At 53.8% G+C, this 24,851-nt stretch overlaps 1 protein-coding gene across 3 annotated transcripts in view; it reads left to right on the top strand.

Moving 5' to 3' along the window:
- The first annotated feature begins 5,254 nt into the window (after positions 1 to 5,254).
- The window catches only part of NECTIN1 (nectin cell adhesion molecule 1), a 100,922-nt gene continuing 81,325 nt past the window's right edge, over positions 5,255 to 24,851 (top strand). For all 3 annotated transcript variants that reach the window (XM_054291385.1, XM_054291387.1, XM_054291386.1), the window contains exon 1: positions 5,255 to 5,633. In XM_054291385.1, the coding sequence (XP_054147360.1) occupies positions 5,552 to 5,633 (82 nt within the window). In that variant the 5' untranslated portion in view covers positions 5,255 to 5,551. The remainder of the gene's footprint in view (positions 5,634 to 24,851) is intronic.

Here is a 24,851-nt window from a genome sequence, read left to right as displayed (position 1 = left end):
TGCGAGAGAATTCCCCTTGCCCGACCTCATCAGCGATGCCCTTTGAAGTGCTCCTGCTGATTCCACCCTCTGCCTCTCCTCTGCTTTCCCTTTCCCTGTGGATGCTGTGCCTCATCTCCTGCCTGCCTCTGGCCCTCATGGACACGCTCACACACCGTCCCCAGCACTTTGTGTGCGTGCAAGAGAGATCCTTCAATCCCTTCTTCCATGTCAGCTCCTTCTGGGAAGACAGCAGCTCCTTCCTGGAGGCCTTTCACGGCTTTGATGAAGGAATTATTCCCTGCTGATGGGAACAGGCTGACACAGAGACCACAGAAGGCATGGGAGTGCCCAGACCTTGGGCCAGTGGTCTGAGCAAGCCATCCCACTTTGCATCACTCTTACCCATTCAAGACCCCCAAATTCCATCCCAAATTCCTCCCCTGCACTGAAAGCCCCTCACTCCAGCCCTCGCAGGGCATTTCCAAGCCCACCAGCCTCGCAGCTCCAGCTGCTTTCCACTGGAAATCCCTGGCAGAACTCATCCTGCTTCCTGCGAGGCTGGCATTCCTGATCTCCCCCGGTTTCTTTTCTCCGTGTATAATGAGGATTACGGTTTAATTCCTGCCTCACAAGGGGGTGCTGTGGGGATTGCCAGGGTTAAGGCACTCTCAGCACAGAAAGGCTCTTACCAGCCCTTCAGCAGAGGGGCTCAGAGAAAAAAACCCCAGTGCTGTTTGCAGCCTGCTCGCAGCTCGCATCAGCTCCCATTAACTGGGAGGCAATTTTCTCCCCAGTTCAGACTTAATTCCTCCTCTAACTGTTGGCTCTATCCAGAGAACAGCGGGGCAGCAGGGACTGTCAGCGCTGAATTGCCTTTTGAAATGGGATGTGCGAGCTGCCCGTGCCGTGCCTGTGTGCTGTGTGTGTGTGAGTCCATGCAGGAGGCTGCACCAGGAGAGCTCAGAAGTGAAGCCAAGCACGGAATCAGCTCGGGAATCCCTCTGCACCCCCGATCCCCCATTGCTGGCTGCACCACAGACGCATTATGTGTGTTTACAGATGAAAAAAGCGAAAAATAAAACCGGTGCCGGTGTTAAAATTGCGCCGAGCGCAGCCTTCTGCACTGATTCCAAATGTTTATAAACACGGGAGTTAATGTAATCAGCACTGCAGCAAATACACACCAGGTACACGGCACAGACAGGAGCGTCAAACGCGCTCCCAGCTCGGAGTGACAGCTCTCTGCTGTGGGCTCTGCAGCAAACAAAAGCAGCTGAAAAAACCCCACCGAGGAATGCCTGAGAGAGCAATCCCTCCTCCTCCCCTCCTTCCAAGACTTTCTGGTAGTCAGAGCTGTAAAAATCTCAGAGAAGGTGTCCCTTCCCACTGAGCCTTTCAAGCGGCACAGGGAAGAGGCCACTGCTTGGGAAGGCGCTGGGGGAATTCCTGGCTCCATCCATCAGCCCAGCCCCTGGATCTGTGCTCATCCCACAGCAGCCAGGAGCTGCTTTAGAAAGATTTGGACAAGACAATTCCAGGAACTGTTCCACCCTGGGGAAGGATGTGCATCAGTTTGCCAGGGAAGATCCCATCCACAGGAGCTGTGCCAGTGCAGAACCATCACCAACCCTTCATGCAAAGGAGCTGTGTCAGTGCCAGCCCCATCCCAGCCCCATCCCCATCCCAACCCCATCCCAGCCCCATCCCAGCCCCATCCCAGCTCCTGCCTGCTGCCCAAGCCCACATTTTCCAGTGGGAAGGGTTTGGGGAATGCTTGAAAGAGCAATCCCTTCCTCCCTCCTCCTCCCTGCCTTCCAAGACTTTCTGGTAGTCAGAGCTGTAAAAATCTCAGAGAAGGTGTCCCTTCCCACTGAGCCTTTCAAGTGGCAGGGAGCCACTGGGGAGGCATTGAGGGAATTCCTGTCTCCATCCATCAGCCCAGCACCAGTTCTGTGCTCATCCCACAGCATTCAGGAGCTGCTTTAGAAAGATTTGGACAAGTTTGTTCCACCCTGGGGAAGGATGTGCGTCAGTTTGCCAGGGAAGATCCCATCCAGAGGAGCTGTGCCAGTGCAGAACCCTCACTAACCCCTCATCCAAGGGAGTTGTGCCAGTGCCAGCTCCATCCCAGCCGCATCCCAGCCCCATCCCAATCCCAACTCCTGCTCACTGCCCACGTTTTCCAGTGGGAAGGCTTTGGGGAGGTTCCATTCCAGCAGGTTGCTGAGGAGACGTTACCTCACACAGCAGCATCAGCAGAAAACCCCGGTGCTGGCAGAACAGCCAAAATGCTGGGAGGACAAAACACTGCAAGCCTGTTGTTTCCTTTCTTCTTTTTTTTTTTTTTTTTTTTTTCCCAGCCAAATGTTGTTTCATGCTCCAATGGTGATTTTCAAGAGCAATATTTGCGTGACAACTTATGTAAGTGTGGGCCAAGTTCCTACACCACTTCCAGGGTCTGTGTCTAAACCTGATTTCACAGGGGGTGCACAGGAAAGGTTTGGATCTCTGTTTTGCCACCTAAAATGAGACTTTTACCACCCCTAAAACCCAAGAGAGGGTAAATATCGCAGTTTTATAAATTATTTTCCTTGAAGAAGGTGGGGTTCCTCACAGCCCAGTTCTACCTGAGGCACCAGGTGGGTTGGTTTGTTCTCTCTTTGTTTGCAGTGGAACACATTTAGAGATTTATGGAAGGGATTTCTGAGCCTCACAGTGGTTCATGTGTTCCTGCAGCAGGAACCTTGAAATCCCCTGTCTTATCACTGCAGGGCTCCTTTTCCTCATCTCTGGCTGAGATGAGTTTTAGGAACTCACTGTTGTGAGGGGTAAAACAAGGAAATAAAAAATGGGTTTAAACCAGCTGATGTAGCAAAGCAGCTCCCCCAGCCCCTCAGAGGCCATGCACACAGAGACCTCCCCAAATTAAAAACAATATAAAGCATGATGCAATTAAATATGTTACATACTATGATCTTCCTCCCCTAGAAATAACAAAAAACTGCCAAACCAGAGCATTCTGCTCCTGCCTCTCCTGCTCATGCACGAGTCCCCCTTGGGCTTCACGGAAATTTTGGTCTCACAAAATGCTGCAGAACAGGGGCCCCCATGGCACTGTGTAATAAATCTTAGAAGTTAACAGCCAGAACTGTGCCAAATGTGATGGGTTTTGCTTTGTGCAGGATCATGAAAATAATACATTCTGGCTCAGTAAGTCAGGCCTCATGCACCAAGGCTAATGGTCCACTGCTGCTGCTGCTGCTGCTGCTGCTGCTGCTGCTGCTGCTGCATGGATTTACATTTTTGTCTCACATGGTTGAGGGCTGTGATTCGGGAAGCCAAGGCCCCAAGGCTCTGTGAAATCTCCCCAGATTTTTGAAGGGAAATGTGAATTTTCCCCCCACCTGAAATGCAGGAAGCTCAAAGGAGGAGACTTGAGGTGTGGCTGCCCCACAGGTCTCAGGGATGCCAGCTCAGGTGCAGTGACAATAAATGGGAGAAAGGGGAATGTGACACTGGGAATAATGCAAGCTGGAGCATCGTTAATGTGGGGAACTCCATGGTAACTCAGAGAGACCTGCCCAGGGGAGCAATGTCTCATCGGAGGTATCTCTTTAATGGAGTTGGGAAAGGAAATAATGAGATTTTATGGATTAAAACTGAAATTAGACAGATAAACACTCCACGGGCAGGAAAACCAACCAGCAACAAGGATGCTGGGAGCTCCCCACGGCCTGCCTGCCCACAGGGATGGGGGTTTGCCCTCCTGAGCTCAGGTCTGCGGCTTTAGAGAGGAGGCAGGAGGCAGAAATCATCAGCTCAGCAGCCCCAGCTCCACAGGCAGGATGTCCAAAGGAATCCCAGCGGCCTTACAGTCTGCGAATCTATTAACTAAACCTCATTACTACGTAATAACTTTTGTTATTTCGGAGCAAACCTTGTATCTGCCTAATCCGCTTTGTTACAGAGCTGCCCATCCTTCCCTCGAAGAGGAATTAACTTCTAAAGGAATTAAAAGGAGGAGGAGACTGCCGAAGGGGTCCTTAGGGGTATCTTTTTATAGCTGCTGGCTGCCCCCCCCTCCTTTCCCTTTCCCACTATGTGTGGTATCCTTCCCCACTGATTCCATCCTTTTCTGCCTGCCAGGCATTGATTTGTTCCCGTGTTGTTCTAATGGAGCTTGAAATCAACATGACTTTGTTGTTGGTTGTTGTCATTGTTGTTCACATCTTTGTTTGGGGTTCAGCATCCTCGCAGAGGCCGGGGCAGCTCAGGAGCCGGCATTAGCAGGCTGAGCACCTCCTTGGCGAGAGATCCACAAAGGCTGGCTCTGTGTCCACATAATACAGGCTGCCACAACGCGCAGCGAAACCGCTGCCCCCTCCTCCCGCGCATCAGCTCTTGCGCCAGCGCTGAATCCCCTCGCTCATCGGCGCACACAGAGGGTGGCCACAACAAAATCCTTCTTCCAGCAGGCCCCAGGAAAGCGCTGTGGTGTCCCCATCCCAAGCGTTCCGGAGCGCCGCTTTATGTCCCACGTATCTCACTCACATCGCGCAGGGTGAAAAATGCCTTCGGCCGGGGCGGCCGGTGGGTGCCGGGCGTCCGAAAGGAATTCAGGACCGGCTCAAGAATTCAGGAACAGCCCCAAGTCCGCAAGCGAGGCGCCCTGGGCTGCTCGGCGAACAAAGACCAGCTGCCGCCAGCTGCCAACATCCGGAGGGGCGGGCGGCGAGCCCGGCCGCCCGTCCCGCCCTCGCCTGGCCGCGCACCGCCGGCAGCCGCGGCCCAGGGAAGGGTTAACGCTGCGCCCTCCTTCCTCCGAGCGCTGACATCACGGGGCGGGCTCCTCCCGCCAGTGTGTGCGTGAGTGCGAGCGCGGCCGCCGAGCCCCGCACCGGGCACCGCAGCGGGCACCGCACCCGGGCACCCGCGGCCGGCCCGGCCCCGCGCCCCCCGCCCGGCCATGGAGCGCCGCGCCCGGCCCCGCAGCGGCAGCGCCTGAGCAGCGACAGCGGGGCCCCAGCGCAGGGCGGGCAGCGGGCGGGGGCTGCCGAGCCCCGCCGCCGGAGCCACGGCACCGCCGCAGCCCGCCGAGGGCTCTGCCTCGCCGCTCTGCGCTTCTTTTGCCTCCCCTCTCGCTTTTGGGGTTTCTTCTCGTTGATTTTTTTTTTTCTCTCAATTTTTTTTTCTCTCAATTTTTTTTTCTCAATTTTTTTCTCCCAATAATTTTTTTTCTCTCAATATTTTTTTTCCTCTCGATATTTTTTTTTTTAAATCTCATTTTCCACCCCCCTCCCTTCTCCTCGTCGCTCGCCCGGGCTCTGCGGAAGGAAGCGCCCGCACTGCCCCGCGGCCGGAGCGCCCCGCGCCCGCCCCGAGGGGCCCCGCGGATGTGCGGATCCCTCCCGCCCTCTCTTTGTCCTCACCCACCTCCCATCGTATTTTTATTTTTATTTTGAAATTTCATTTTTTTCAAGCAGACCTGAGCATCACCGCGGGCTGGGAGGGTGGGGGGCCCCGCGGCGCTGCCAGACCGACCCCTGCCCATCGCTCTTAAGGAACTCTCATGGCTTCACGGCCGCAGACAAGTTGCCGTGCATCGTGGTGGACTATCGGAGTTTGCATCCTGGCAGCCGCGCTCCTACCAGGTGAGCCGCTCCCCGGAGGGCGCTGCGGGGCTGGAGGCAGCCCTGGAGGGGTTTGCGGGGTGCCCGTGCGGAAAACGGGGTGCGGGAAGGGTGGGATCGGCGTTGTGGGGCGCGGAGCAGGTGTGGGAGCATCTGTGCTAGGGCGGGAGAAGAGCCGGGGCCGGTTTCAGCGCCGGCTCGGCTCGGAACAACACGCTCGTTTGTTTTGGAAGCAGCTGCAGGCAGCGGGCTCCGGAGCCCTGCGAGCCGAGGCCGTTTGTTTGCTTTTTGGATGGAGCGGCGTCTATCGAGGCGCAGCAGCAGCCAGGCTTCCCCGGAAAGGCAGCCACGAGGCTGGGCAGATGTTTCGGGAGGAGAGACGGGAGGGTTTGGGCTCTCCAGCATGCCCAGAATCCCCGCTCCCCTCCGCACACACTTCCCACGGGCTCTTCAGCGGCGGGGCTGGACCGCTCCCAGCTTTCAGCGCTTCCTTGCGCTGCCTCTGAGCTTGGCTGCCTGATGGCATCTTATTCATCCTTTGGTTCCGATCCATCCCTCGCGTTCTGATCCGTCTCTGGAACGGAGATGGGGCAGAGATGCGCCTCTCCCGGCTCGCTGGGGAGAGCAGAGCTGTCCGTGTGTCCTTCCCTGGGCTAGGAGCTGCCCCGGGCTGGGCACAGCGCTGGGGAGCGGGCGAGTGACCCACTTTGGCCACTGCCCTGCGGGGACTCATTTATTATTCCGCTCCGATGCAGAAGGGGTTAATGCCATCCTGGAGGGCTTTCCGCGAGTCGGAGCCATGGAAAGGGGATCGGCAGTCTGCGTTCGCAGCTTGTGAATGAACTGAGAGATGCAAACAGAGCCGGGGTTTCGCCTTTTCGGTGGCTGGGGCTGGAGCGCGGGCACGGCAGCGGATCCAGCCTGGGCTGGGAGCTGCAGCTGGGAAGTTGCGATGAGGGCAGCGTGGAATTGCGTCCTCTCCTGCGATATTGGGGCTGGGGCAGCGTCCCAGAGGAGCGGCCAGGCTGGCTGGGCTGGGACTTTGAGATATGAGCGAGGTCTGGGCCATCAGGGCCCAGAGTTCCCTGGCAAAGACGGGGATGCGATAACATCAGGACACGGGAGATCAACAGATCCCAGCGGCTGGATGGGTCTGGTTGAAATGGATGGAGCGGGAGGGGGTGGCGATCCAGAAACCAGGGAGGCTGTGAGAGGGAAAAGGTTCGCAGGGCGATGGGAAAGCAGCGCTGGGTGCACCTCGGTGTCCCCAGGACAAAGGGATCTGTGTGCATCGCAAACAGAGGTGACGGAAGGGACAGCCTCGGGCTCCCCGCGCTCCTCTGTGCTTCAGGCAGGTGCCTGGCTGAGCTCCGGCTCCTCGCAAGGAGTCTCGGAACTTTCCATGCCGTTCTGCACCTCATCCTCCCCCCACAGCCCCGGGCAGAGGCTGGTGGAGGGGCAGCAATGCTCTGCCTGAACCAAAGGACTTTGTGCTCCCCTGGGAGCTGCTTTCACCAAGGAGACACGCAGTGACCCCGACAGAGCCTGGCATCTCACCTTGTCCTGCCAAGAGAGACTTCTTCTCCTATTTTTGGCCGTTCTCGGGGCTGTGCTGCCAGCAGCAGCTCCTCTCTTGCCGCTGCAGCAGCAGCATGGCATTTGTCTTGCCCCGTCCCGCTGACAGCTCTGCCAGGACAAGGCAGTGGTGCATCTCGTGGTGCCTTGCCAAGGCCGGGGGACAGCCAGCTCTGCAGTGTTCCAGCAGGATCAGCCTCCCCAGAGCCTGGCCCTGAGCACAGTGCCCTGCAGCCTGTGTGGGCGACACTCTCGGCCCAACCTGTTCAGCGGTGGATGCACCACAGCTGCAGGAGGGGCTGATCCTGGGTATTAAATATTCATTCATTCGTTTATTTGGTTCGTTTGGGTGCTCTGATGGACCCAGAGCTGCAGGGAAGGAGCAGCACAAAGCAGAGGGTCTTTACCAGACCCCAGGTAGTTCCTTGAGTTCACAATTTATTTTGCCAAAATCATATATATATAAAATACATATATATATATGTCATATAAACATATACAAAGCTGTATATATATATATGTTATATACATATATATATATTTTATATATATATATGTTATATATATATATGAGATATATATATATATAAATTCAATTTAAGCTTTGAATTCAGACAAGCTTGCTTAACAAGGAGAGAAAACTCAAGGTCCTCTACTACAAGTCAATTAGTAGCTGTGGACTTGTTGGAAAATGTGGTTTTTGTACCCAGCACCCAAGAAGGATCAGAGCAGTGCCTGCTCTCTGGGAAACCTTTCATGTCCAGCTGATCAATGCTATTTCATTCTGTTCCCACCCACCTCCCCCTTCAGATAATGTTAGCTTTTTTTTTCCCTTTGCTCTGATAAGGAAATAAAAGTTCCGCCGCTGTAAAAGCTGTAAGGAGCCTGGTATAAAAATCTGCTTTACAAATTATCTTTAATGTGAGCGGTTCAATCGCCCAGAACGGATTCAATTCACGGCTCCTGCAGCCTTCCCTGCCCATCCGTTTGGAACCAGGTATCAGCTCACGCTCCACTCGAGATATTGATATCAACAGGGGTTGCAGAGAGCCGTGGGGGAAGGGGAGCAGAGATCCCAGGCACAGCTTAGGAACGCTTGCAGTTCAATTTGTGCTTTACAAGCCTTAACAATCTGTCTGTCTGTCCCCACCGTGGAGCCCCTGCAGCCACACAGAGCGGAGGCATCACCTGTGCCTGCTCCTGCCCCTGCTCCCAAACCGCTGCGGACAAATTCCTCTCTGCCATTGCTGGGCTGCCTCCTGCTCTGCCTGGGAACGCTCTGCAAAGCGCTTTGAGATGCTCCACGGGGGATGGAGAGCGGCAGAGGTGGCTGGAGCTGCTTTGCCACGGGGTTTTTCCATCAAAGGAGCATTGGCTGAGCCGTGGTGACCCGCAGGGCTGGGGTCAGGCTGGGCTGCAGCTGGAGGGAGGGTTCATTTCGGGGAGCCACAGCTGGGAAGAGCCAGAGCGTGTCACTGCAGGATCCGCTCCGTCTTGTACTTTTAATATCCCAAAGTAGCTTCCAAAATGAAAAAAAAAAAAAAAAAAAAGTTGCCAGAGTCTCCTTCAGCATTTGGATTGAGTTCTTGGCTGTTATTTTTTTCTTCCCCCGCCTCCCAAAACTCACAAACAGCAGCATCAGGCTATTTCAGGCAGCAAAAACGTGTCTTTGGCTGATTTTTTTTCTCTTTGAAATTCACTTAAACCGACCAGTCGGGTTTTAGCCTGGAGCTGCTGAGTGTGTCAGCGTGGGTGAGGCACCAGGCTGGGGCAGAGGCAGCTCAGCCCATGAGCAGGGGGTGTTGGAAGATGATCTTTGAGGTGCCTTCCAGTCCAAATCATTGTGGATTCTGTTAGTAGAGGATCCTGAGTTTCCTCTCCTTGGATTCAAACCTTAAATACAGCTTTATATATGTTTATATTTATATATATGATTTTGGCACAATGCAAAAGGAGCTGTGTGGGGTCTGGTGAAGACTCTCTGCTTTGTGCTGGTCCTTCCCTGAGATGCTGTTTGCCCCCTGAACCAGCAGCGTTGGTCAGGCAGGAGCTCCCAGCCCAGTCCCATCCTCAGGGAGATTCCAGGGGCTCATCCAGCAGCAATTCCAGTGCTCGGGACGAGCTGGTGGCTGAGGAGAGCCTGGCGCATCTCTCCTTGCATCACCCCTGCTGCTCTGGGCTGCCGCTGCAGCAGCCACAAAAGCCGAGCTAAAGGGAGGCACCAGGGGCTCCTTTGAGCAGGGCTCACACCTCGGCTGAATCACGGCAGGAACCTGAAGAGCAGGTTGGCCATGACCTGCTTCCCAGGCTGCCACCGGCACCTCCTGCCCTCTGCTAGTGCCACCAGGCTGGGGACAGCCCCAGGGGACAGCAGCAAGGGGTCTTTTCCCACCTCTTCCCACCTGGGGAGTCACACAGCACTGCCAGGATGGGGCAAGAACTGCAGGGGAAAGGGGATTTATCACAGAATCCTCAATGGTTTGGATTGGAAGGCACCTTAAAGATTGTCTTCCAACCTCCTGCCTTGGGCAGGGACACCTTCCACCTTGGTTTGCTCCAAGCCAGGAATTTTGGGAAGAGCTAGAGCTGGGCAGTGTGTGACCAGACAGGGATGGGGCAAGCACTGCAGGGAAAAGGGGATTTATCACAGAATCCACAATGGTTTGGATTGGAAAGCATTTAAAGGTCATCTTCCAGCCCCCTGCCTTGGGCAGGGACATCTTCCACCAGACTGGTTTGCTCCAAGCTGGGAATTTTGGGAAGAGCTGGAATTGGGATATATGAGAGCAGACAGGGATGGGGCAAGCACTGCAGGTAAAAGGGTTTTATCACAGAATCCACAATGATTTGGATTGGAAGGAACCTTAAAGATCATCTCCTTGAACCCCCTGCCTCGGGCAGGGACATCCTCTACCAGACTGGTTTGCTCCAAGCCAGGAATTTTGGGAAAAGCTGGAGCTGGGATGTGTGAGGGCTGCAGGGATGGGTTGGCCAGCGCTCAGGAGGATGGCCACGGTCCTCAGGGCTGCCAGGAAAGGGTTGGAATATTGCAACATCCTTGCCCGAGGTGCTGATGGCTCCTGCTCGGTCCCTTTCAGAGGCCAGCCCGGCTCATCAGTGCAAAAAAGCAGAAACAAATGAGGGAGGGATAAAGGAAGGTACTCCAGTCTCACAGCCCCTGGAGATGTTGCTTTTCCAAATCACGTCGGATTAAATCAGGGCAGCTCTGCTGAAGGGCGAGCTGGTGCTGAGCCACTGGAGCAGGGACCCGGTTTGCACTGGAGACACCTCTTTGTGTTAATTACCAGAGCTCAGCACGGAGATTTCCCAGCTCTGAGGTTCCAGGTGAAGGAGTTGTGTGCTGTTTCACACACAGCAGCAGTTCCAGGTGAAGGTTTGTTTAAGGAATGAGAGGTCTCATGCCATGGTTCCTCCTGGCTGTATTGAACCATGGATGTTCTCTTTTTGCCAGGATTAGACCAGGCTGCATTGAGGTTTTCAAGGGGAACCCCTTGGCTCTGGAGCAGAAGAAAATCTGCTCAAATGACCAAGAGGAAGGAAGGAGTTTCCCCTCTGTCCCCACACTGGGTTTAACATCCCTTCTGAGTCACAGGGAGAAATGGGAAGTGAAATTCGCAGCACGTGTTACTGTCTGTGCCCTGTGCTGTGTCCCAGCTCCTTGGGGACACGTGTGCCACCCAGGGTTTGTCCTGTCCTTAGGGGGGCACAGAGCTCTCCTGTCATGCCAGCAGCTCTGTGGGGTGCTGGGCATGGTGGGAGGAACTGACCCAACCTGATGAGCCATCTCTCCTCCATTCCCCACCACAAAGCCGTCCCTGCAGGAGGTTCATAATCCTGCCCTGACGTTATTGGGTGTGATGCAAGCTGGAAGCATTTCTGAGCATTATCCAGCCAGCTCTCCTCTCCCTGCTGCAGGCCTGCCCTCCCTGCTCTGAGCCAGACCAGTGGGGGACTGGTGGAGAGCACTTGAGCCCAGGTGTGCAGGGAGGAGAGCCCAGGAGAGGCAGGAGCAGGGAGATTCTCCTCCCTGGATGTTAGAGCGCAATGAAGGGGTTTTCTGCCCTCCATCTCAGCCTATTTGCCTTTCTAGCTGCAGGAAACAGCCAAGTGCTCCCATCTGCTCCCAGGCATGCAGGGATGCTCCAGATGTGGTCCAGGACCTGCAAATCACATCCCTGCCTCGGAGCAGCACCAGGCACCAGATGGACCACCTGGCTGGGAGACAGCAGGTACTCCCAAGCCTGCTTAGGCAGGAGGACTCAGCCTCCACCTCCCTCCCCAGCAATCAGGATGGGTTTGAGGCTGTTTTGCTTCTCCTGTGGAAGATCCATCCCTCTTCCCTCCCTCTGTGCTGGAGAGGGGCATCAGGAGCACGGCCAGGAGTGATGGAGGGTCCTGCTGGGCAGGGCTGACATGAACCTTTCCAGAACATTCCAGCACAAGGGGCAGTCTGTGAGGCACCCAGGGGGCTGGAAAGGAGGGCTGTGTGACCACCTGGGAGCAGAGCCAGCCCTGTGCTGTGTGTGGCTGCTGTGGTGTAGCTGTGCCAGGTGCGTGCAGGGATTTCACCCAGGAACTGTCCTAAGAGTGTCTGCTCGCTGCTCTGAGGTTCTCACGTGTGCAAAACCAGGTTTCATTGCTTAATTTCCTTCTTCTTTCATTTCCCTTTCAAGGGAGCACTTTGCACTGTCCATTTCCACAGCCCAAGGGCCCAGCCTGGGGGCACAGCTCTGCCTGTGGGCTCTGATGGGCACAGGAGGCTGCTGTGACTCAGGAGCAGAGGGCTGCAATTAGAGGTTGCTGTGCTGAGTGCCCTGGCAGAGCCAGGGGTTACAAATGATCCCTGTTGGGCAGAAGTCACAGAGTTTAATGGGAGAAGTAGGGGAGGAGAGAGGTCAGAGTTTCTGTCACTCCTTGCTGCTGATTTCTGTGCAGAGCAGCTTGGCACGGGATGGTTTTGCTGCCCTGTGGCACTCAGGGCAGGGCAGAGCAGCAAGGGAGGGATGAACCCTGCCCTGTCCTTGGGCAGCCTGGTGCCCATTATCACCTCTGAGTTATCAGCTCTGAGTTATCAGCTCTGAGTTCCCAGCTCTGAGTTATCAGCTCGGAGTTATCAGTTCTGTGCAGTCATAACTCACCCAAACCCAAACCCATGGCCCTGATGGAGGCTCCCCTTGCCTTGAAACCTCTCCTAGAAATAACCCTACAAATCCTGCAGTCAGGAGGACACCTTGCACTGCAGAATTACCTACATCAAGCTCTGGCTACATTTTCCTTAGGAAGAGGCATCCAAGGGGCTTCACCCTGTTTTTTCTTGGGCTACACCACCAGCAGAGACCCCTTGGAGGAAAGCCCAGAGTATTGTGCTGATGGCCTTCCTAACGTGGGAGTGCCAAAACCAGAGGAAATGTTAGAGATGGATAATCCAGATCAGTTTAAGAACACACAATTAGATGATCTCCCCCATTCTGGAGGGGTTGTATTTCCTTTTTCTTGCCTGTCTCCTCACTTATGTTGTTGTAAGGGCTGGAACAGGAGGCAGCAGCAGATTTGGTGGTGCACAACTGCACAAGCTGCTCATTGCTGGGCCTCTTTGGGCTCTTGCCCTGGTCAGAGTGTCTGGGGGCTGTGCTGGAGGAAGGGACATCTCTGGGCACAGGGCAGAATTGGGGCTGTGCCCGTTTGTGGCTGCTGAGGATCGGGGATGTGTTGCATAGCAGCATCCCTGCCATGCTGTAATTCATATCAGCTGCCAGTTTCCATTGGATACAGGACCCCTCTGGGCTCTGCCAGGATCCATGGAGTGCTGGATGCTCTACTTGGTGAGTTTATTTTCATGTGCAGGGTGCTGAGGGGAAAGAGCACTCGTGGATCTCCTTCGTCCAGCTCAGCCCCCCAAAATCTGGGTCAGGAGCTCTCTGTGTGTGAGTTTTGTGCAGAGACTTTTCTCAGTGATGGGGATGAGCTTTGCCAAATTTACCTGGTCAGATTCCGTGAGAAGCCAGGGAAAGATCCAGTGAGAACCCAGGGAAAGGATCAGTGAAAACCCAGGGAAAAATTCAATGAGAACCCAGGGAAAGAATCAGTGAGAACCCAGGGAAAGATTCATTGAAAACCCAGAGAAAGAATCATTGAGAACCCAAGGAAAAAGGGGCAGGGATTGTGGGGATCTCCTCTCAAGGGAGTGATTGCAGTGCTCTGATCTTTCCAGGAGGTTTCTGTGGGGATTTGTTGGATGCTGGGATGGGTGTGCTGGGTACCCCTTTGGCAGGAGCTGGGTGGGAGGGAGGAGAAAGGCTTGGGCAGAGCAGAGTTTGTAAAAGCAGGAATGCTCTCTGTGCCTGAGGATGGAATGAGGAGCAGGACTGAGCACAGGGAAGGCTGCAGGGGTTGCAGGAAAGGCAGAGCCCTGGCAGTTCTTATCTGGGGTTCTCCAGCAGATCCAGGCTGGAGCTCTCACATCCTGCCCATGATCAGGCAGCTCTTGACAAGATTTCCTGAACATCCACCCAAAAACCAGAGGTGTGCCCACTCCAGCTCTGTGTTCCACTCCAGGAACACTGGCCTGGCGATCCTGCCCATGCTGATCCATGGATTCCCATCTCCAGGGCTGGGACATCCCTGGGACATCATCCCAGACACCCAATGAGCAGGGACAGGGCAGGAACCACCCCTCAGGATTTGCATTTGCTGCTGATTGACTTTGGAGCTGGAGCAGCAATTTGCCAGTGATGGAACCTTTATCCCCCGACTCCCCCAGTCCTTCTGGGAGTTTGATTTCTCAGCTCACAACAGAATGGTGGTGGTAGCAGTGAATTCTCTGGGGCTAATATTGCCAGCTAGCACACTATAGAAAGAAAATTCTTTATTTGTTGGCGTGGCAGGAACAGACTTTGGAAAATGTACCCTGATTTTTAAATACCCATTTCGCCTGTGGTGTAAATACTAAAATGGGTTTTTTCTCTCCCCCCTCCCCTCTTTCTCTCTCTCTTGGAGTTTAAAAATATCGCCAGCCTGGGGAGGTGCATCTTTCACTGAGATTTATAACGGCTGCTCTCAAGTGATCTGGAAAATGAGCCTCCCTCTGCCCCATCCAGCCTGGCACCTTCCAAGAATTTATTTCCTATATTTGCGCCAGCCTGAGAATACTTAGAGGCTGCATCTCCACCCAAGCACTCTAATTATTTAAGTTTTGTTTATGGCCACTCTCAGGGGAGCTGGGAACGTCCAGGCTGCTGATCCCTCCCTGCAATGGGTAATTCAGCCCTGCATTGCTGCTGGGTGATAATGGCCAACAAATCACGGCTGCTGCTGCACGGTTTGCCCAGGATGGATCACCCTGGCTCTGAAAATTAGCCAAGCCCACAGGGCAGGGGTGGGGAGAGGTGCAGGGGCTCCGGTGTGAGCACAGAGCTCTGGGTCCTGCTCGGTGCCCTGTGCCCATGCCAGGCTGGCTCCTGCCTTATCCACTGATTCTTGCTCAGTTCTGGCTCTGGAGCCACCTGTGGCTGAGGTGAGGCAGGAGGCAGTGAGGAAGAGGAGGGAGGCTCCTTCCAGAGCTCTGCCCACCCCCACAACCAACCTGGGGCTGCCTCTGGTCACACCTGGGGCTGCATCCCCTGCCCACATCCCCATCCCTTCCTGCCTTGGGGGGTTCAGGACACCTTTCCCATTATCCTGCTCATCCAAAAGCTGCAGTTTTGGCAGTCAGGAGCTCTTTTCCCACATCCCATCCCTTCCTCCATCCCTTCCTCCCTTGGAGGGTTCAAGACACCTTTCCCATTATCTTGCTCATCCAAAAGCTGGAATTTCGGCAGTGAGGGGCTCTTTTCCCACATCCCTTCCTGCCTTGTGGGGTTCAGACTACTTTTCCCATTATCCTGCTCACCCCAAAGCTGCAGTTTTGCAGTGAGAGGCTCTTTTCCCACATCCCCATCCCTTCCTCCATCCCTTCCTCCCTTGTGGGGTTCAGGCCATTTTTCCCATTATCCCGCTCATCCAAAACCCAGATTTTTCACAGTGAGGGGCTCTTTTCCCAGCCCTGTGACCAAGCTGCCCAGCCCCAGTGAGGTCTGGAGGAATCTGCAGTCCTGTGGCTGCCTCTGCTCCTGTCAGGCTGGGTGATAAAGAGAGAGAGAGAGAGAGATTTTGATTACATTATGACAAGCGACAGAGAGATGGAGTGAGGGCTGCAGTCTGCCTGCTGTAATTCCAATTAGCAGGGGTGCTGTGGCCAGGGCCTGACAGGTGTATTGATCCCAAACCTGGATGGGGAAAACCTTTCCAGGGGTCCCTGGGGCTGAGCACAGCTGTGGGACAGGGAGGGGGAAGAAAAGGATTTTTGTAATGGGGCACTTGAGCAGGTGGCTGCATTTCACCTTCCAAAATGCCACAGCCTGCCTGGTACTTGAGCTTTCTTCTGGATTTACCTCAAAATCTGTGCTGCAAACCCCCCCTGGGGTTTGTCTGCAGCTGCAGGATGAAGCAGGCTTCTCCTCAGTGTGTGCACTTGGAGTGAGTTTATCAGGACTCAGGCTCTTCCCTAGACAGAATGTACCCAAGTTAAATAAATCAGCATGCAAGGAACAAAAGCCCAGGGCTGCAAGGCAAGGGGGAGTTTTCCTCTGCCACTTGAAGGTCAGAGCTGAGGCAGGCTGGCAGGGCTGTGGGCAGGCTGGTGGTGCAGATGCTGTCTCAGCTGCACCCTCCCCGTGGCAAAGGGGAGGACTCCAATTTGCAGCTTTGCAGGTATCGATCCGAGACCTTTCACTGCCTCTAAACCCACTTTGGAAATAAAAGGCTCGAATCATTCTCCTTAAGTACATATATTCTTTTGTGTTCTTGACATTTCCAACGCTGCCGTGCCCGTGGAGCGCCTCAGAGCACCTCACTGGCAAGGGGAATATCTGCTGCCTCACAGCAACTCCTACCAGGCATGAATCAGCTCCTGCTCACAGGGAAAGGATGGCCTGGAGGTGATGGCAGAGCTCAGAAGGGCTGGCAGCGTTTCCTGGCTGTGCCAGCAGCTCCCTGGAACATCCTTGGCCAGCTCCCCTCACCTCTGTGTGCCTTTCCTTGTCAGGAGCTGCTGGGAGCTGTCCCTGTGCGCTCTGCTCACATTGCCCCGTGCCCTGCACACCTGATCCTCCCTCAGCCAGGCAGGAGGCATTTGCAGAGCTCAGGGAAAGGTGACTCCCCTTTATTTGGTCATCTTTTCACAGCAGCCAGATGCAGGCAGAGAATTTGGAAGGCAGGAAATGCTTTTGCACGGATCCAAGTACAAACATTCTGTCAGAGCAAACACTGGGCTCAGTTTCTGGCTGCTCTGGGTGTGGGATGTGGGGCTGACATCATGGAGTTGGGTGAGCACAGCCCATTGCTTCCCTGCCTGCTGGAACCCAAAGCTCTCTTGATTTCTGCTGGTTTTGTGGTCAGGTCAGCTCTGGTTTCCAGGACAGGAGGGTGAGAGGTGTGAGCTGGACGTCTCAGCAATTCCCACCCACAGCCTGGACTGTGCTGGGCTCAGGAATGGCTGTCAGGGGTTCACAACCTGAACAGGGTGCTGAGCAGGAAGGATGTCCTGGCATGGCCGTAGGTGACACTCATGGTGTCCTGCTATGACAGCAGGTGACACTCATGGTGTCCTATCATGGCCGTAGGTGACACTCATGGTGTCCTGCTATGACAGCAGGTGACACTCATGGTGTCCTATCATGGCCATAGGTGACACTCATGGTGTCCTGCCATGGCAGCAGGTGACACTCATGGTGTCCTATCATGGCCATAGGTGACACTCATGGTGTCCTGCCATGAGAATAGGTGACACTCATGGTGTCCTGCCATGGCAGTAGGTGACACTCCTTTTTTTGCTTTTCCCAAAACCTCCCTGCACGCCTGTGAGCAGCATTCCTGGCGCCTGAGCTGCCCCAGATAACAGAAACACCATTTCTTGCATGAGCAAGCACTTCCAAATCCCCGTGGTCCTTCCCCCAGGCAGGGATGGAGCCCAGAGCCCACTGAGGCTCCCAGTGTGTCCCCGTGTGAGCCTGGCACTGATGGCACTGCCTGTGGCCGCCTCAGACAGCAGATGGGCTGGAACAAGTGTCTCTCTGCTGGAAAAGCTCTCAGTCTCTCTCTCCTGGGTGATGACGATTTCAGCCATATGCAAGAGAGTCTCTGGCATTCCAGGGCTGGGAGAAACTTCCCTGGGAAGAGCCACAAAGAGCCATTCTCCACTCTGTGGCCAAAGGAGGTGCAGGATTCATCGGAGGAAGGAAGGGAGGTTCACTTCCAAGCTCTGGAGGAGCAGCAGAGTCACCAGCCTGCCCACGGAGTCTGTCTGCATCCTCCTCCTCCTCACCCTGCAGCCCCAGTGCACCCCAGCACCCCGGGCTGGGAGTGTTCCAGACTGGGGGAGTTATTACAAAATCCTGGCCAGGACACACAGACAGAGAGATGGAGGGTTTAAAGTTCGATAATTGTTAATTATTACCCAAGCTTCCCAGGAGGCTTTCTGGGAAAAAGACGTGGCTCTCATCTGCAAAGGTGTTCTGTGGAACATTGTTCTGTCCTGGCCACACTAAAACCCTTCCACTCTGCTTCTTCCTGCCTCCTGTGGGATTAATAAAGTGCTGCTGGAGAGCTGCTTATCTCAGAGCTGAATAATGTTTGCAATACAGGGAGGGGAGGCCGCTGTGATCCGGGAAGGGAGCAGAGGGAAGGGAGGGAAGAGGAGGGCTCTGGGGCAGGGTGTGGGGCAGAGAAAAACCCTGGAGACAAAAAGCACTAATACAGGCTGGTGGTACCAGAAAACCAACTCATTTCTGCATGGATTTAATATGAGGGTCTCCCACTGACACTGCAGCTTTGGACACACAGATTATAGTGAACTTTGGATAGAGCCATAAAGGACATGGGTGATTATCAGAACTTTGCAAGCATTCCAGACACCAGCAGAAAAAAAAATTATATATATATATATATATATCAGGGAATGCCCTGTGAAGGAGAAGGAGCCCCAAAGAGGTGTAATTATAGTGAGCTTTGGATAAAGTCATAAGGGATACTAGGGGTTATCAGAACTTTGCAAGCATTCTAGACACCAGCAGAAAAATATGTATATATATATATATATCAGGGAACCTCCTGTGAAGGGGAACCCCCTGTGAAGGACAAGAAGCCCTAAAAAGGGGTAATTACAGTGAGCATTGGATAGAGCCATAAAGGATACGAGGGATTATCAGAATTTTTCAAGCACTCCAGACACCAGCAGAAAAAAAAAATATATATCAGGGAACCCCTTGTGAAGGAGGAGAAGAAGCCCCAGACAGGGGTGCTGGTGCTGCCATGGACCAGGGAAGCTTTGCTGCCCTTCCCTCTCTCCCTTAAATATACCAGGAACCCCGTGTGAAGGAGAGGAAGCCCTAAAAAGGTGTAATTATAGTGAACTTTGGATAAAGTCATAAAGGACACGAGGGATTATCAGAACTTTGCAAGCATTCCAGACAGAAAAAAAAATATATATTTATTCCTCCTGGAGGAAGGAGAAGAAGCCCCAAACGGTGCTGCTGGTGCTGCCGTGCCCCTGGCAGGCTTTGCTGCCCTGCCCAGCTGGCAGCCGGCTCTGGAGCAGGAGCCCGGGGCCAGGGCCACACCTGGGAGGCAGGACGGGCTCTGAGCTTCCCACGGGTGTGGGCTGGAGCAGGTTGGGCCGGGCTGGGCCCCCAGGGCAGCACCCAGCGCCCCTGGGAGGGTGCCAGGGCTGCGGGGAGGGAAGGGAAGGGAAGGGAAGGGAAGGGAAGGGAAGGGAAGGGAAGGGAAGGGAAGGGAAGGCATGGCAGGAGGGGTTCAGCTCCCCAGCACCATCATCTCCCCCCCTGCTTCCCCTTTCTGGCTTCTGAACCATAAGGAATGCTGCTTGCCTAGGCTAGAGCCTCTCAGGACTCCATGGGCAAGAAAAACCCAGCCCCTCAGCACCATCATCTCCCACGGTGCTCCCACTCCTTGTCACCATGATATTTGGTGAAAAATCCCTTCGCCAGGATTTTTCTCCTGAAAAGATGAGAAGCCTCAGGAAAAAAAATATAAATATATAAACAATAACTATCTGCTGCTTTGGAATATAGCAAGGGATTGTTTGATTAGTTCCATGTGAGTTGTTTAATTTAATAACCAGTCACCATCAGCTGTATTGGACTCTGAGGAGTCAGGAGCTTTCATTATCATTCTTCTTCTTTCATTGTCATTCTTCTTCTTGTCTAAATACTTCTAAAGTATTCTTTTCTCTGTTTCTTTAGTATAGTTTTAATATAGCATTTTAAATATAATATCATAATATCAATAAATTAGCAATATAATATAATATAATATAATATAATATAATACAATATAATACAATATAATACAATATAATACAGTATAATACAATATAATACAATATAGAATAGAATAGAATAGAATAGAATATATAATTATCAGCCTTCTGAAACATGAAGTCAAATTCTCTTCCCTCATCCTGGGACCCCCAGCACCCCCACACCTCCTCAGCCCCTCTGAGCCCTGAGGAATGCTGCTTCCCAATCCCAAAATCTCCAGGATCCATGGGCAAGGAAAGCCTCTGTGTAACCCTGAGATGGGGACAGGGCTGCAGAGCTCCCCATGATTCACAGGGGTTTGTGTGCAGCCAAGGAGGTTGGATAATGGTGGTAACAGCTCCAAAACTGGCTCTGGACAAACAGTGTTGCTGTGGGTTTTTCAGGAGAAAACAGGCTCGAGCAGCTGGGACAGCCTGTGCTAAAATTCCTAAAGAACAGCCATTTCTTTTTATTGTTTATTTTTCTTTTTTAATTTTTCCTTTCCTTGCAGCAGTTTCTTGATGCCTTCAGTGAGGGTGAGAGTCCCTCACCTGTGCAGGCCCAGACAGCTTTGGTGGCTTTGAAGTGCAGCCTCTCACTTTGTGTTTTTCCCCAAAAAAAGAGGAACCAATTCTGGGGCTGAGCACAGGGAGCTGCAGCTCTGTCTGCAAATGGGTTGAGGAAAGAGGAGGTGAAGGATGGGGTGAAGGAAAAGGAGAAGGAAAATGTGAAGGATGAGGTGAAAGAGGAAGTAAAGGATGAGGGGAAGGATGAGGTAAAGGAAGAGGTGAAAGAGGAGGTGAAAGAACACTTCTCCTCTCTTCTCTCTTCTCTTCTCTTCTCTTCTCTTCTCTTCTCTTCTCTTCTCTTCTCTTCTCTTCTCTTCTCTTCTCTTCTCTTCTCTCTCCAGGAGGGCTCAGCTGCCCCACACAGGGCGCCACGTGGATGTTTAATCCCCAGGGAGATTAATGGCTGGGTTTTATCTCACCCACCCCTCTCCTCAGCCCAGTCTGGCCGGATGAATCCCTCTGGGACAAGGCTGGGACAGCTGAGCCCTGTGTCCCCTCACTATAGGGATGGCACTGTGTCCCCTGTGCCCTGCTTTAGGGCTGAGCCAGGCAGGGAGATGCTGCAGATGCCTGAGAAAGTGCGGATTTCCCACAGCCATCCCTGAGGTGCCACCAAGGTGTGGCCATGGGGAGGATGAGGAGGAGGATGCCAGGCGGTGGTGACCCCGCTGTCCCCAAGGGTGTGGCCCTGAGCATTCCCCTCCAGATGTTCCAGATGTCAGTGAAAATGTGGATTTCCCACAGCCAGGTGGATCTCAGCCCCTTGGGTGGGGACAATCCCTGTCCTTTCCTCCTGCAGAGCCACCCCGAGGTGCCACCAAGGTGTGGTGGCCATGGGGAGGATGAGGGGAGGGTGCTGGGGGTGGTGACCTCACTGTCCCCAAGGGTGTGGCCCTGAGCATTCCCCTCCAAGGGGGATTTGCCTGCCAGGCCCATCTGTTCCTTCAGCCCATTGCCATGGCAACGGGGTGGCTTGAGACGGGCCGGGAAAATGAATCCAGGCAGGAAAATATTCTTTAATTTTTTTAATCTTGGGCGGAAATGAAGGGGAGAGGGAAGAGATCCTTCTGTCTCCTCCCTGTGTCCCCCCTTAGGGCTGGGCTCCTCCTGCTCTCTGCTTTTCCCTTCCCCTCCGGGTTGGGTGTCCCATCCAGGTGTGGCAGTGGCCAGGTGAGGGTTGGGGATGTGCAGGTGAGGTCTGGATCTCTTCAGGTGAGGGTTGAAGCTGCAGGTGAGGGTTGGAGCTATGCAGGTGGGGTCTGGATCTCTTCAGGGGAAGGTTAGGGATGTGCAGATGAGGTCTGGATCTCTTCAGGTGAGGTCTGGATCCTTCAGGTGAGAGTTGGGGATGTGCAGGTGAGGTCTGGATCTCCTCAGGTGAGGTCTGGATCCTTCAGGTGAGAGTTGGGGATGCACAGATGAAGTCTGGATCTCTTCAGGTGAGGGTTGGAGCTGTGCAGGTGAGGGTTGGGGATGTGCAGGTGAGTGTGGATCTCTTCAGGTGAGGTCTGGATCTCTTCAAGTGAGGTTTGGATCTCTTCAGATGAGGTCTGGATCTCTTCAGGTGAGGGTTGGAGCCATGTAAGTGAGATCTGGATCTCTTCAGATGAGGTGTGGATCTCTTCAGGTGAAGGTTGGGGATGTGCAGATGAGGTCTGGATCTCCTCAGGTGAGGTTGGATCTCCTCAGGTGAGGTCTGGATCTCCTCAGGTGAGGTTGGATCTCCTCAGGTGAGGTCTGGGCTCTCTCCTGCCCCCCAGGCATGGCCACAAGCAGTGAGGATGCTCTGACAGGGGGCTCTGCCTCTCCCCCAGCCCTGCAGCCATTCCCATGGAATCCCAGACCGGTTTGGGTAGGATAGCTCCCTGCTCAGCCCAGATCCTCTCACCTTGCCCAGGTGTGGGGCCAAAAGGAGCCTGGCAGCTTGGTTTAATGCAAGGAGTCACTTGTCAGAGTGAGTTACTCCCAGTTTTTCCTGTAAAAAAAAGCCTGGAATGGAGTGAAAATGGTGCCCTGCTATTTATGTGCATGTGGCTCTGCCTGGCTGCATCTCAAGTGGAAATGGCCTGGAAAAAGAAGCAAACAAAAGAGGAAACAACAAATAAATATCTGCTTGTTGACAGTGAGATCTGGGCTAATGTTTGACAGACGAAAGTGAAGCGAACGCGGAGTGACAGATTGACAGCAAGACAGACATGTTTTTGTGCTAGTTTAGCATCCTGATAGAAACAGGAGATAAATCAGCTTTGCAGGGGACCTTGAGGGGTCACCTGCCTGACTGCTGAGGCGGGTGGGTGTGCTAAACACCCCTGAACACCCCCTGGCAAGAGCTGCACACCCCTGGCCCCTTCCCCTGGCTCTGAGGGGCAGGAGCTGGCTCCAAACTGGTGCCACTGGGACTGGGGGGCACAGGAGCAGGTTGGGGGAGGCTCTGTGGTTTGGTGATAAGGAGGTGTTTGGGCAGGTTGCCCTTGATGATCCTGGAGGGTTTTCCCACCCTAATGATGCTGTGATCCTAAAGGCAGGGCTCCTTTTGGGGAGGGCACTGGCAGCAGAGGCAGGCTGGGGAGTTGATGATGAGGCTTTTTGCTTGTTCCTCCTAAATGTGGGGATGTGGGATGGATGGGGTGAGTTCTCCCTGAGCATTTTGTGCTGCAGTCCCAGCTGGAGATTTTCCCATCTCTGCCCTTTCCCCTGCCCTGGACACGTCTGCTCCCAGGGCAGGAGGCATTTCAGGTTGGATAGGGCTGGGAGCAACCTGGAAAATGTCCCTGCCCATGGCAGGGGAGTGGGAAGTTGAGCTTTAAGCTCCCTTCCACCCCATTCCATGGTTTTAGGCTTTGGGACTGGGGTTGAGTGTTGAGGACAAGCTTTGTTTCCCCAACATCAGACCTGACCCTTGTGCTGTGAGCTGAGATGAGGAACCAGCTGCTCACAAGGCCCTGGTGAGTGCAGAGCTGGCTTAAAGTCGCCTTTGTGCTCCCCTTTATCCCAGATCTGAGTGCAGCAGGGCTGAATGTCACCTGTTCCCTCGTGAGCAGCGATTTACAAGGAGCTCATCCTGCTCCCTGTTTGCAGAGCAAATGCCCTTTTCCTGTTGGCTCTGCCCTCCCTGCAGTGGGGAATCAGCAGATTCTGGGCTTGAAGCTTCTCCCAGATTTATGAGCTTGCTCTTCACCTTGAGAGTGAGGCTCCCTCGCCCTGAGAGAGCTTTGAAACCCAAAACACCAATTGCTGACTTCAGCAAACACCATTGATCCTCCTGCAAATAAAAGTTCTTTCTTTTGCCTTTTTAGGACATGGCTTGTGGGGATTTTGTTGTTGTCCTCTTTGTGTTTCTCTTTTATTCCTCTGGAGACATGAATCCCAAATGGTTCTGAGCAAAATCAATGTGATCTGAAAAGAACTCATCAATAGTTCTTATGGGGAGATATTTCCTCCCAGCCAGACACCAACAAAAACCCACAAAAACCCCTCCTCTCATCTTGCTCTCCCCTTGAAAAGCAAGGTTCTTTAATTGGCTTTAATCCTGGCAAAGCAGAGCTGTTTGCATGGAATTGCTAATAGGGGATCATCTCTCGCCATGACTGATGGGTTATTTGATGCCGTGCCTCAGAAACCTGAGAAATCAGGTGGGGAGGGGGATCCCAGCCTGGCTCAGAGCCCAGGCACAGGCACAGCTGCTTTGTGATTTCCAGGCAGGATCAGGAGAGCAATGGGGAACAAACCCCTTTTGTCCTGTTGCTCCAGGGGATGGAGTGATGGGGAAAGCCTTGCTGGATCTATGGGGTGCACAGAGTGGGGCGCACTGGGCAGTTTGGGGGTTTGACCTCGGTTCCAGGGGTGTCCCACACCTGGCTGTGACTCACAGGGACAAACATTGACCCTGTGAGTTATAAATAGCAAAGAAATGCACTGGCTTATCCCTGCACCTGCACAGGTGAGCGTGCTGCTGTGTGGGACGCTCAGGAGAGTTATGGCTGGATCTGCTGGCTTCTCTGCTCCTGTTCCTGCTCTCACCACCTATTTTTTGGCACAAAGCCTCTCATCCTTCTGCCTGTGTGCTTGCCTGGCTGCTGCGGGGCTCCTGCACGCCCTCACCTCATCTCTGTGTCCCTAAATGTCACTGCCAGCCCCAAAGTGGGCTTGGAAACGGGGATGAAAGGCTAAAAAACCCAGACAGTCACCAGGTCATGCTCACTGAGCTCTTCAGGCATCACTGGGGGTTTGCAGCCCCTGGTGTGAAATGTTATTTACAGAGGAAACCCTGCTGACATGTGCCAGCAAAGTGTTACCCGGATCCACTGCCCTCCTCCTGCTCCTTCATCTCTGCGTCCCTAAATGTCACTGCCAGTCCCAAATTGGGCTTGGAAACGGGGATGAAAGGCTGATAAACCCATCCAGTCACCCTCACCGAGCTTTTCAGGCATCACAGGGGGTTTGCAGTGAGCTCCAAAGTGGGGACCACTGACCTCTGGAACACCCCAGAAAGGGGTGCTGGGAGGCACCTGGAGCTCCAAGAGCACCAGGTCCCCAAGCTCTGAGCCCAGTGAAACGTGCTTGAAATGCCCCCTGGCTCTGAGCTGACTCAAGCACTCAAGGGAAACTTGTTGATGTGGATGGCACCGCTCGTTCTGGCTGGTTTTTGTTTGTTTTGTTCTGTGTTTCTTGCTGCAGCTGCCTTTGGAGCAATAAATAGCTGTGGAGCTTGCTTGTGGTCT

This window comes from Melozone crissalis, unplaced genomic scaffold, assembly GCF_028551555.1.
Source record: "Melozone crissalis strain CALT ecotype California unplaced genomic scaffold, PUWL_Pcris_2 ptg000092l_1, whole genome shotgun sequence".
Lineage (NCBI taxonomy): Eukaryota > Metazoa > Chordata > Aves > Passeriformes > Passerellidae > Melozone > Melozone crissalis.
The sequence above is the reverse complement of the archived record's forward strand: the minus strand, read 5'-3'. Positions and strand labels throughout refer to the sequence as shown.